The sequence below is a fragment of the Photinus pyralis genome, unplaced genomic scaffold (genome assembly GCF_008802855.1).
Source record: "Photinus pyralis isolate 1611_PpyrPB1 unplaced genomic scaffold, Ppyr1.3 Ppyr1.4_LG7, whole genome shotgun sequence".
NCBI lineage: Eukaryota > Metazoa > Arthropoda > Insecta > Coleoptera > Lampyridae > Photinus > Photinus pyralis.
In genome coordinates, this window is record NW_022170738.1 from 19,743,951 (window position 1) to 19,757,987 (window position 14,037).

Here is a 14,037-nt window from a genome sequence, read left to right on the forward strand (position 1 = left end):
AGTGGAGGAAGTATCTCATACAGTTACGATTCTTCGTTGTTTCTTCCTCATCTCGTGCGGACTGCCGCTATCTTAGCAATACTAGAAGGAAGACCCTCTAATTAAATTTCTGTTTAAAATGTGTCTCTGTTTGTTATAGTAGACTTTAACATGAATACGGCTGCCACAGAAGCAGTCATGCCATTTTGATGTTTCGTATGTACATGCAGTTTATCATTTTACGAGTTATTTTATCTAAATTGATTGTAGATGTGTTTTTGTACTAATTTAACACGTCTTGCAATTGTATTTATGATGTCTCTTGTGTTTCGTTTTATTATAACTGGGATTGATGAATCGATTACCTGATTTTTATTCTACAACTTTAGTTGTTTGATTTGTGTATTTCTCTTTTGCACGTTGTAGTAGTTTGATTTATTTTTTGTATTTGTTTGTATTATGCCAAGTTTATTTGTCCAATGATGGCTTTTTTTGCTGGCTTTTTGTTAGTAGGTAATATATTTCATTTTTGTAGTGTCTTTTCTTTTCCATTCCCGATTGTCTCACGCATCAACAGATAAAAGAATCGACGTTGTGCTACAACCCAGCAATCCTATTCGACCCAGTGGTACAAATCGTCTGGCATTTTGGCATCAAATTTAGATGGCACTGCTTGTAATTTTTCCCCAGAGTTGCCAACTATAAACTATAAGTATATTGCTATGTCGACGATATTTAGATCTAAACACCGAAAATAATGACGGGAACTGTATATAAGCAACATGTTACTCTATTAAAATAAATCGGAGGATTATTTACGAATAAGCACAGGGTTGGTTTATTTCATTTGACTTTGTATTCTGTAGTGCTAGTTTTCCTTTTAGATTTGTTTGTAATTGCGTATTGTTTATTTCAATTTGTTTATTTAATTATAAAATGTGAAATTGCGTCATAAAATGTAGAAACATCTGGTCATTTGCGATAACAATTATTGACATCAAGCCAAAGTCAACGAAAATGCACATCTGGTGCAGATTAATTAATGCACGTGTGCGCGGCTCGAGCGAAAGAAGTGGGGAGTTCAAGCGCGTTTTCCGCCGGACTTTTCTAATCTAATTGTAATGTAAAAAAATACTGGAAGGACTTTATTGATGGTGGAGGTGGTGTTCCGTTAAATACTGCAGACAACGAAAAAACGAGGCTGGCTAGCTGGTTCGCGACGGTTGGAAAAGGACTGTCCGTACGATTTGATTGATTGAGGATGGAGTTCGTCATTCGACAGCTCGTGCCTCCTTCAAGTTACCAACAAATTTTTCTCAAGCTCATCCCACATTTACCACTCTAATTATTAACGAAGTTCCTTTAGAGCTCTTATCAAGTTACTTTTACGTTTACTACTGAAACTATTTTGAAATTATTGCTTCCATCACGTTCTTACCAAATTTTTCCCTTTCGCGTTCACTAGTTACTCACATTTTTCATAAATTCTGTTCCAATGAAATTCTTCGGCTCAAGTTGCTCTAGAATCTCACGTTTACCAATCAGTTCTCTTCAAAACCGGACATTCATATGTTTTTTGTAACAAGAATTATAAAAGAAACCCTTTTGTGCAACTAGAGAAGAAAGTGTTTTTCAACTCGAATTCAAGGTTTGACACATGAGCCTAGCGAGTGCGCCAATTGAACGAGAGTTGAAAAACACTTACTTCCCAAGTTTTACACAATGATATTTTCTGAAACTACAATCAAAATTGAAAAATTATAGTACACAATAATGAAGTTTGACAAAGCAATGTAAATTCCGGTATGTTTCAATTTTAAATGTCATTAAAATTAACGCAGAAATTGTTTTTCACTTTCCTCACTAGAAAGGAAAATCACATTTTTTTTAAAGACGAAATTAGTTGTTTCTAAAGTAGTTCATTCAATGCCTATACGCTGCAAGCATGTCAAGTTTTCGGTTGGATATGCAGCACACACTGCACGCTATCGTGCAAAGTGGGCTGCCTCTGTGTGAAATACATTTTTATAGACAATTGATCCCGTAATCGCATAAAATTAGCAAAATCTAAATGAGTGAAAATGGCTTTCACTGAAAGGCAAACAAATTTCCGTGGAATTGTTGGAATTCCGCTATCTGTAAATGTTGTCTGTGGTATGAGTATATAAAGGTAGAATTAAATTAGTTAAAAGATTATTAAAAAGAACGTTGGTTCAGAAATACCTTCCTCGTTATTTATACCTGTAATAAACAAACAATTTATCTAAAAGTTTTAATTATTTGTTCATAGTATCAACCAACCCCGCCAGGGTTACTCCTTAGATGCAATTAATGTCTAACTAAATGCACTCTCTTTGTGCGCTTCTTTCAAATCAATTTCCAAAATTTAATTCAACGAATACTCGAACACGTGGAAGAGGGCCCAAATATCACTTCACTTTCAAAACTTTCATCTCATGCCCTTAGGCGGGGTGGCCACCTCCTTAATAAATTAATTGGTATGATAGGTCTTGTGATATATTGGTTGAAAGCTCATTCCATTCTATAATTAGATCTAACATTAATTTCGTTTACCGTGACTAGGAGAAATGCTCAGAAAAGTGCGTGCGCCGAGTATGGGGTTGAGTGAGAGAGGGGGGTGGGGGCGCATACACTTCAAAAAGTGCATCCGTTGCATTCAACTACTATTTTCATTACGTTATTAAATAACTAAATACCGAGCTAAATACAATGAAACAAAAAATTCTATTTTTCTCAAATCCCTGAAGTAACAGCTAAAAAGTAATAACATTAGGGTAAATTGAAGACTAAAGTAGCATTCACAACCTCAAAATTAATACCTACAATTAACAATCGAAAATTAATGTAAATGTTTAAAGCTATGTATTTTAAGGGTAACATTCACAATATAGAAAATTAATCGTCGAAATTAATACTTAACGCAGAAGTTTGCAAACTGCAAACTTTGTCGCTTAATTTTACGGAAATGAACAGAGGTGCGCATGCGTGCTTTTATATGACAGCCGACATAACCCTGTTTTGTTTGTTTTGATTTTGTTTACATATACAATGAATGTGGCGAACAGAAAAAAGTATCTTGCCACTTTAGGATAAGGCTAGTTATAGTTAAAAGACACTTATTAACACAAACACTGATTCTTGTGCTTGCGCTACAAGGTTATGTTGAAACTTGTTGTATAAACAATTAACCAATTGCCTCGCCGGTACATAGGTGGCGACACTGCTTAGACATTAATTTCAGGAACGTCTCGCGACAGTAATCACTTGGCTGCTACGCACATGCGCAGAACGGTATTTCTTTATTCACATTTCTAAATTTAAATTTAAAGTTTTGTGCATTAATGGGAAGGTGTAATACGCATGTGCGTAGCAGCCAAGTGATTACTGTCGCGAGACGAACGGTTAATTTCACGTATTAATTTCAGGCATTGTGAATGATTGCTTTGTGTAAAGTTAACGAAATAATTTCATTCATTAATTATAAACATTAATTGGAGGTTGTGAATGCAGCTTAAGTGATAATCCTATTTTTCATTTAACCAGACGGATGGAAATCTAAACATAAGTTCGATCCAGATTGAATAACCTTTCAAAATGATGTAGTAATTTGATCGGATTTTTTTCTTATTTATCCGAAAGTCGATGTAGAAACGGATGCAAATTTTAGTTAGGACACCCTGTATTAGCCTTTAAGAATCGATTTTTGTGTTCTTCTGCGCAAACTTTTGACTTATTTACTTATTTACAAAACCAAGACTGAAAATCCACGCTCAAACTAATAATTTTGGTTTTACTTTCAAATCGTATAAAAATAATGCAAATTTTGTCGTCGGCTGGCTATTGTTGGCCTTTATCCTAACGAATTCGCAAAATATCTTTTGAAATGAATTTGACGGCTTGACCCCTATAAATTTATTCCAAGTGGACCAAGTTCCTGATGAGTCACCTCCACGCTACGTAGCAAACTTGACGGCGGATGTGACCCTTGCCAAAGCGTTCCGTAGTAGCTTGTCTTCTCCTACGATTTCTCGGCGCCTGAAGCCTTCACACGCATTTAAACATACAGGACGGTATTCATGAACCACTCGCCAACATACAAAATCGAAAAAAGGTTAGGAAATCCAGGCAAACAGGGAGACCACCGTGCATGACTCAATAAAAAAAATAACTATATAACCTAAGTAAGTACAGAACCTTTTTCTGTTTGAACGCTTTGCTTTGTTTACATCTTTTTCTCCTTTGTAAATTTGAAATGCATAATTTGTCATGTGTCGCAATAACTTTGGTTCTCAATATGGCCCTCTCTTTTTTATCTACCCATTTGGGGCGGTTTCGAAACTATATTGACCTTTTGGTGATCAAAGCATTCTTCTTTCGTACTACTCTCATCAATTTCTCAAGCTGTGGTCATCTTTCATCTTGGACATTCTCACGACAATCGGCGGAAGTGGGGTTAAACAAATCTGCATCAACTTTACATTGTTCATCAAATTACAGCCCCTTTGCCCTAATTTCCAAAACAGCGACCTCGAGGGTCACTTTAAGGAAAATATCAACGTGATGACCGATTGCGACGCTTGACCTCACATTCCAAGAAACAAAAGGGCATTGCTGAACTGCCGAATTTAGAAATTTCATTCCGACTATTTGGATAAGTGTAATTAACCGTAATTAGGTGAATGGGTGACAGATAACAACCAGCGTATTTATTGGAATTGGTTTTTGGCGAATTTTATTTGCTACCTCTCCAAGGTAAACTTTTTGTTACTTTCCGGGATACCTACCGTGGATCTTCGTGAAATCCAGATGGGACCCAATCTACTAATCCGCGATAAATTTTATATTTATTAATTTGCGAATCGTATCTACTTTTCCACAAGTTACACAAAAGTAACAAATTCTTCATGAAGCTGTAACAGTGTAACCGAAAAGAGTTGCAGGGTGTGAACTTATTCAAACGCAAACATAACAAAATTAAAGAAAAACAAAAATGCACATACCCATGCTTTACATTCGCCATAGCCGAACTAGGTTTCGTAAATAAATTTAAGAAGGACTTCGTGGAAAATCTAGAAAAAAAAAGAAACATTCCAGCTACTTCAGGCAAGCGGAAACGGGATTAAAATGGGAAATTGACTTACTTTGACTGAGGGCTTATGAGGCCATTATTAAAGTCTCCCGTTGAACTCCACCTTTTGTGTAGCCCATTGGAACCGTTTTGTTGAGTCGCTACAGGTGTGCGTTTTGGTGGTACAGGTAATGGTGTAGCTCTGGGCGATGGCGAGGGGATGGGAGATACGCTGTTCGAACTTTGACTGTCACTATGTAGCGACCCCGTTGACTGATAGTGGACGGCACGTCTTTGTGGCAGTGACGAACCCGCATAGCTTCTTCGATTGATTTCGCGAGCGTCGAGATTTATTCTGCAATTAAGTTGGGGTCAGTTTCCCAAGCGTCATCGGTAAAATACTCACTTGGCACTAGAAATTACGGGCTGTCTTAATCGCAGTTGTTCTTTGGACGTTCCATTTCGTACAGGCGTTGACGGACTCGACGATATCTGTGTTAGGCTATGGGGTGTGCGCATTCCCTCCACGATGCTAAGCCGCCGGAGAGCTTCCGCAAGGGTAGCTTTGAGACAGACCAACTCATCCCCTTGCTCCAAGACGCGTCGTTCTAAATCCTGCACTCGCCCGAGCATTCCATGGTTTTCCGCCTCCAGCATTTCATCTGTAAAAGTAATAACTTTTTAGCCGGAAACTTGTAGAGAACAACGAGGTGAAGTTTCTCATTATTCAACTTCCTTTCGTCAAACCAATGGCACGAAAAAAATTACATAAAGGAATAAGTACATAGTAATTTTAAAACGCTCAGACATCCTTTAATGGCCAGACAATAACTAGTTATGCAGAAGTCAATGACTTAAAATTTGGCATTGGATTGGTCAAAGCGAGTTTTTCAAACAGATTAATTGATGGATTAAGATACATATATAAATCATGAGGTGTGTGTGGTTACTGATATTTTCAGTTTCAGTCTTCAGTCTGAAAAGTTTTCGCTTTCATTCTACGCCTTTTAGGTTCGAAAAAATTTTTAACCCTGAAGTATGTCTTACTGTATACTTTCATAAAATGCACATTGCGTATGGCCGTCTTATATAAACTCATTACGATTTAGTGACACACGCGATCTTCAATATGGGTAAAGGCGGTAACACAAGACATTAAACATACTAATTACTTAAATGATACATTTCTCGTAATTACCAGGCGTAAACGGTATATACACGTCATCTCATATACAATTATTTGAGAAATTCCGATCCATAAGGACTAAGGAGCGAATAAAGTTCGATAAATGTGTAATGCAATCGAATGAGCAAGATACTGGGGGTCACGACATCTGGCTAATTTTAACACTAATTATCATTAGTACAAATATGGGGAAATAGGCCGATTTTATACCAAAAATAAAAAAAACCTGACATCATAAATAAACAAAGATCGGTTTGGCGATTCGGCCAAATTTGGGTCTGCAAACCGCGGGGTCCCGAAATTAAATCGCGCCAGAAAAGGTTTAATGATATAATTAAGTAATACGTAACAATGGTATAAATTCAAGATTGATCGTTTAATAATTTCAAATATAGGTACTATGTGGGTCAAGTGGACGGATTGTATTAATAATTCATACATCTAGTTACGACAACTCGTAAATTTAAGCTATCAAAACAACATCGCTAGACAATATTTAAAAAGTGAGAGTGTATCCTTTATACCAGTTGTTATTGAATTTTATTTGACCCTTAATTATGCAGCGGAAACGCGTGTCCAAATGAATCAATGTCGAAACAGAAAACTTAATTAGGTGCGTATAGACGATGAGAAAGTAGGGCCACAAACTGACCCTTGCGGAACCCCACGCCTCCATACCGCTTTCTGCGGTTTGAAACACTACATTCTACAAGATGTACGCGGCATAGTATAATGTCAAATTTACAGCTTCTACCACACTAGGTAAGCACACTTATTTTTATTTCAAATTAGCAGTTATAGCACAAACCAGGAGTCCCGGACTACATGTTTTGCGAAGTTTTATTTGTGTGATTGTGGCCCTTAACATCGGCCAATAAACTTTAATTTACAGCGTAGTACGATAAAAAAATCATTTCCTTGCGGTTTTCCATGTAGATTATACAAGTATGTTTCCCTTCGATTTCTATGTTTGTGAGTATAGATCAATATTGAATTGAAACCTATTTAAAAATGCACGATGGTGCATTGTCAAGTACTAAAATAGGTACATCAGAAGTGCGAGATGTTTATCAGAAATCAATAAAGTCATTATTTTTAAACGTTATCATTGATTTAATCACTCATTGGGGAAACATTGTATGTATTTTTAATCATATTAAAAAATTCCTTCTAACCAGTATACCAAGCAATTCGTTTCAAATCAAGTTCATTATTTTCATTGTTATATTCATCTAAAAGCAGTTTATCTTACATAACCTACGAGAAGTCAATCTGCCGTCCTCCCTGTTTGAGATCTCAGTCTCGATCTCAGTATACTTACTCGGACCACCTAGAAAAATGCAGTTTGTATGTGATTAAATGATGAACTGGACCATTTTAAAAATTTTACTTTCATTTATTTTTTTCTCGATTACGCTCGCAAATACCAAAAAATTTGGAGACCAAAAAGTTTCCAAACAAAACAGAAAACCAAACTCTCATTTTACAATCTACCAGTGGTGCCCCAAAAAAAGTTCAGAGGTAGAAAATGAAACATGACCCCTGAAAAAACATATTTGAGCTAAGTAAATAAAAAAAATGCATGAGATACAAAGATCATCGTATTTAGGAACACTCTGTTACGTTTATAGCGAGGTTTATAGATTACCTACAGGATTATCTAACGTATTAGAAAGTGAGAACGCCCCTACGAACACTGAGCGGTTTTTACTTGGGTTTTTCGGTAAAGTCCTTTATGGTCCTATGGTGGTATAGACCCACCGTGCTTAGAGCTTAAAAACCTAAATACGCAAAATCCGCTGCATTTTACGTGGCCTGTCGAGATATCAAATCTTTGGACAGACGAACGGACGGAATTCAGGGAATTTGAGGTAAACAGTTTTTGTATTCTTTGGGGCTGTTTGGAAATTGTTGGAAAATATTTTGAAAAAATAAATTGCATTGTATAAGGGCATTTTTTTCGAGATTTGCTTAAATAGTGTCCCAACTCGAAATTTATGGCTCCTTTATTTGAAATTTTTAAAGTGTGTACAACGTATTCTGCTAGTTACATATGTTCTTACACTGAGCGGAACAACACTCTTAATTAAGTGCTAATCGAACTGCTAATTAGGTACCTACTCATACTCATGTATTGCATTAACTTTATTTATTATTTTAATTATTTATTGCGTGATAGAGAGAACCAAAACAAGCATTTTTTTAAATATAAATTGAAGATTCAAGATGTTTCGTGTGGAAGCTACGTCCCCAAATGTCCCAAAGTTTGCGTTTCTTGTTTGATTTTTAGCGCATTTTCGAACTCAAATTGGAAGGCGCTATTATGGTCACTTTCTCCGTCCTTAACTAAGTACTCCTCGAGATATTCCTACAGTTTTCAAGATAAGTATTTAGTTCGTTCTTTTTGTATTCCGTCGGTAGCTTATAGCTCTGGCATCTCAACTAAGAAAAAATCTTGACGATTAATGTGCGCATGCGCAATGCCAATTTTCTTATTTATAGAGATATTTTGTTGAAATTTTAACCAAAGATTCTTCTACGAGTATAAAGGCAAACATATAGCATATTTTTAAAATCAGGTGTGAGCATGCGCAGAGTACGCAATGCGAAGGTTCTTATTTGTAAGAATATTTATGCCATAACTGAGGCCATAACTTATTTTCCTTTCTACACATAAAAAGTCCATTACATTACCTTTCGGGAAGTACTGATCAATTCATATAAAAGATGCTAAAAGTTACTCGTAAAAACATCGATTCGTTTAATACCAAGAATCACGAAAATCATTGTGTGTTAACGAAAAGTGAAGTTCAGAAGTTGTCAGCGTTTGTATGTGGAGTGCGCCTTGGTTATAACAAACCCTTGTACGACCAGATTAGTACAATTAAAAAAGAAAAAACCTGTAATTTTTAGATTTTCTATTTTTCAAACGCCGAACGTCTGTGTGCGGGGTAAGTTGTCTAAACAACTTTGTAAGCTTTTATTTATTTCAGGAATGTTGCTTTAATTTGTCATTCATGTGTTTGATTTGTCAATCAATTAATTCTGTGTTTATTTGAATCCTTTGTACTACCCGCATAGAGTTTTCATGTCAGATTTTTGTTTGCGCGTCCAAAAATCGTGTAGCTTCCTTTGGAATTTTCGCGAGTGGATCGAGGCTACTAAGTCTCCCAAATTATTAATTTAGGCCAATGGGATTTTTCTTTGTAGCATATGCCGGAAGTGTCCGTGGAGAAATTATAAAAATTCTGTTTCAATTTTGATTTGTTTGAGCTAGCTGGACAGGTGTTTTGTGGGTGGTGTAGTTGACCGCATACCATTGAATATAGCATTATTTATTTGGCGCTCAACGTGCAGTCACAGCATAGGTACAGGTCTCAGGTCTATGGAACCGTTAATTGCACCGCTTCAGGAAAAAATTTTTGTTAACGAAAGGGGCCAAGAGAAATCGCTGGAAATTATTTTCAAGTTTCTAGTTTCGAATCATAGTTAAGTAAAAAAATTGCCTTTTTTCTAAAATATACCCAACAAGCATGCATAGCAATCTGGTATCAATTTTCCATCATTTTGATACAGATATTGCTCTAACCTAACTCATAAAATATAAGGAGGTGGGAATCATCTATTTAAGGAATTGAATGTAAATTGGGTTTAGGTTAACAGATTTTCACATAATAGGTCTTGTTGGAAGGAGCTCTCTTCGTGGAATCAGATTTTACATGAATAGAGTCTTTTTAGTAAATGTCATGAGTCGTAGAGGGCGCGATGTGACATTAACATAAACTTTGCAGGTTTTTTGAAAATTTCAAATGGAACGATATAATTATTATATGATATTATCAAATAAGATGAAAAAGTGAGAATATCAGTAAAACACCATTTTGATACCTGTTTTCTAAGCAGAGATATTGCAAAAATACGAACATTCACATATTTTATTTGCTATATTTATATTCATCCAAGTTGGATTTGAAAGAAATGAACTCATAGCAACCGATAATTATGTCATCGCCTCGATGGCAGTTCAAAATTAAAACTCAATCTAAGTTTTTAAATTTTGAGCAACAAAAAAATTATTCAAACTTTAAATCAATGAAATATGAATTAAGCTCGGAATTAAGTAAATAATAAAAGAAATAATAACCCTATTTAGAAAGTGAAAGAATTCCGCATACTGTCAGAAATAACCGAAAAAAAATTAAATTCTCATTGCAAATTTTTCTCCCTTACAAGTTAGCATGAATAAGATTTTATGTCTGACGTTTCGTTTTTTTGGGATCATTGAAACTTTATTTTTAGCATTGGAAATGGTTATGTTTTGTATGGGTATGAATTTACCAGGTTTACCGAGTAGAAAAAAAGACAGTGGTGTCGCGTCTAGTATTGATTGTACCGTACTCGACTGCAATCGGGAGATTCAGGAAAAGTCGCGGACACTGTCGATACGGTACTTACTTAACAGTGCGCAGGGGTTTTGTTAATTCGAATTTAAAATTCTCGCACATCTCCCGTGATAGTACTACAAGCATGTACTTACGCCGCTTATTATTCAGAAAGTTTACGTTTAAGATTATTCCGTGTGAAGGGTTATTTATGACTTTATAGGTTATACCTCGGGTTATACGGTTATTATTTCCAATGTCTCCGATGGTTGCAAGGATTGCGAAATCTGTGAATTTTTTAATACGGACCTTCATTTAACTATTTTATCAGGTACTAAACGCTAACGCTTAATAATGTCAACGATGGCAAGAGAAAAAGAAAATACATCGCTACAATGAATAGGTAACTTATTATTTCCTCCAATTTAATTCTTCAGGCAACACTACTTCTCCCACACCAGTCCATCCAAATCGAGCGACTGTGTACTGTTTAAGGTTTTTGATAGTCGTAATTCTCCATTTTGTTGCTCTATTGTTTTTTTTATGTACAGCACTAGTAGATTAATTGCGTGACAAGGTTCATCGCGCCAGTCTGGCTGGAGATTAGGAAAAATTAATGGGTTATACGTACGTGTTCGTTCCTAATGAGCACGACAACCACTCACCAAAAAAATACCGATGCCGTGGTTTCTGGCTAATTGATTTTCTAAGCGTGGGATTGGCAAATGGCTCGGAGGAAACCGTCTCTGTTATTTTGCAAAAATATTTCCTCATTGAGAAATTATATTTCCTTTTTAGTTTATATTTCCTAAGTATGAACTCGTATTTCCTCTTATACCGCAACATTTTTTACTCGAATTGAGGTTATATTTACCAGCCTTGATATTACCACCAACTTTTGGCAATATTGTCGACCCCCAGAGAGATTTTAATGCGCTATTACGGGAATTCGGGTCGAGTTATCCAAATTAAACCAATCAGCCGGAGGTGATTCGGTATTCCAAGGTTGGACGACTCAATGGATAGTTTTTGTCGCTGAGAAAGTTTAATTTTCTAATCGATACAGACCGTTTCCTTTAAGGATATTGACGAGTGAACATTTTGACGTTTCAACAGTGAATATAAACATCCTTTAAAGACTCAGTCTATTCATGTTTTTAACCGGTTTGAAATTTTTAAAAGAATTTTCCACCGTACAAAATATTCGTCTATGAACGCAGTTAGGAAGACGCGATACTTCTGAGCTGCCATGCTGAAACTTATGGTCTCGATACTCGTTTCGATCAGTCTCGATGGACAAAAACTTGAGTGGTGCTTAAAACCTCTATAGCCTCGTCTATAGCTATCCACATTTCTTTACAAAAAGGCTCAATTGTTCATTTGAAAATTGATGATTGTATAGGTACCGGGTGAATATTCCAAAACAGGGATTTAAAATGGGAAAAAGGTTTTTTTGCAGATCGTTGCTTATGACTTAGAGGTCATGGTCCTGGTCAACAACTTCGAAGCATCCGAAGGGTGGAGATTGTTAGAAGGAGGGCCAGAACAAAAGTAATAGGTATCTTCGAGGGTATCTTAATATAAGATTTGGACACAATATAACCCACTTTTAACTATAATACTTACGATTTACTAAGTAAGCTCATTCTTGTTTAATTGCGACCTTTACACAGATTAGCACTTTTATTATATGATTTGGCACGTTTTATAAGTTACGTCACAATGAGTACGTGTCATAAACTCATAACATTGCAGCTATGAATTGCATGTGTCATTGCCCTACAAATCTTGCTGAGAACAATTTGGGAGGAAAAGGAAGGATAAGAATTATCTGCGGATACAATCAAATACAAGTGTAGGTACACATAAGCACCTATAAATAAATTGTGCGCAATCGAGTGCCGTAATCGTTTTAGCCGTAGAAAATTGACTACACGCAATTACGAAATCGCAAAACAATTGAAATATTAAAGACCTTGCGACACGACCTTCTCACTTTTCAAGTGCGGAGTATGTAAACGATACCGAGTGTACCGTAATTATCGTTCCTTATTTCGGATTCGGGCATAAAATATCTGCTTGAGCGTGTAATACAAGAAAAAGAAAGTGCACGAATTTAAGAGGAACATCTCTTACATACTTTCGTTTACTTTCAAATTTCGCGATTTTTCAGTAAACAACGTAACGTGAGACCTTCTGAAAGGACGTCAAGTCATATTAGATACCTACGGTTTTAATTAGTAAAGACGTCTATAAATAAAAAAGTATGCCCCGGTCCCAAAACGTGTCCGACTAATGGCGATTTAATTATAGAGGACCTTGCATATTATAACACAGTTTAGAGATGCTAATTATAACATTATTTTGCAACTTACTCCACGCTTTAAATCCATTATTAAGCGAGTTGTCCAAACTTTCCGGTCCTTCCGAAATTTGCGTCAACAAACTTCTTTTATACGTAGCAGGAGCGAGTGCTTCCGTTTCCGTTTCGTTTTGCTCTTTTGACACCCCATTTGTTTCGCTCATATTTTGAAAATTACATTATTAAACGTCGTCGATTCACTAACGTCACACAGCAGTTTTCAAAGTGGCCACCACGTAAATAACGATGTTTTACTATTTTATAATAAGGCAGTTCCGTTTTGAGTCACGTGTAGTCTAATTTTGACTTCAAAGTTAAACCGCACAACAAACTCGTGCAGGTAAAGAATTTATCAAAATTTTATCTTAACAGTCCTCGAGATAAGTTTGATATCAAACGTTTGCCTTTACTTAATCAATATTAATAGAAACATTAAAAACACAGCCTACTTATTCCGTAATTAATTCAGGGTAATTAATTATAAATTCACTGTTACCAAATTCATTGGCCTTTCGACGGGAACTATCACTGGATTTATTTATCACATGTTATTGCAATTATTTTACGTGCGTTTGTGCGATACGGAACAGTTTGTGTTGTATTCCGCGTATCGGAAAATTGTGTTCATAATCTCGCCGTGTACGGCGCTACGCTACAATCGACCTCCCACTGAAAGCTCTAAAATTTCAGCAATCATCAATCAATAAACAGATTCCAACAACTCAGTGTAGCTTGGAAAGCAGAGATTCGTCGTGCTTATTGCAATAAATTGGCTGTAAAGAGGACGTTGACATTTTGTAATTTTAAAATTGGTACGCTAGCAGAAAGATATCATTAGTTTCAATTACATATAATAAAGAATTAATTGACATATTAAGCGGCGGCATAAGGATTGAATGGACTAAATTATTTAATATTCAGATTGAATAAAACCATCGTATAATAACATGTGATTTTCACTTTTTGTGTGAATGAAAATTTCCGTCACACCTCACACACTAGCTAGTAGCAACATTTGTAAATTTTCACATATAAACTT

The 14,037-nt window shown here is 35.8% G+C and overlaps 1 protein-coding gene across 4 annotated transcripts in view; it reads right to left on the bottom strand.

Annotated features, from left to right (window-relative positions):
• The window catches only part of LOC116176835 (echinoderm microtubule-associated protein-like 2), a 28,742-nt gene extending 15,136 nt beyond the window's left edge, over positions 1-13,606 (bottom strand). The window contains exons 1-4 of one of the 4 annotated variants that reach the window (XM_031495637.1): positions 13,012-13,605; positions 5,475-5,730; positions 5,142-5,423; positions 5,001-5,069 (exon numbers count right to left, since the gene is read on the bottom strand). In XM_031495637.1, coding sequence (XP_031351497.1) covers positions 5,001-5,069; positions 5,142-5,423; positions 5,475-5,730; positions 13,012-13,162 — 758 coding nt within the window. In that variant the 5' untranslated portion in view covers positions 13,163-13,605. Of the gene's footprint in view, positions 1-5,000; positions 5,070-5,141; positions 5,424-5,474; positions 5,731-6,115; positions 6,183-13,011 lie in introns of those variants that run through there. The other 3 variants (XM_031495638.1, XM_031495640.1, XM_031495639.1) reach the window with 3 other exon arrangements.
• Positions 13,607-14,037: the final 431 nt, after the last annotated feature.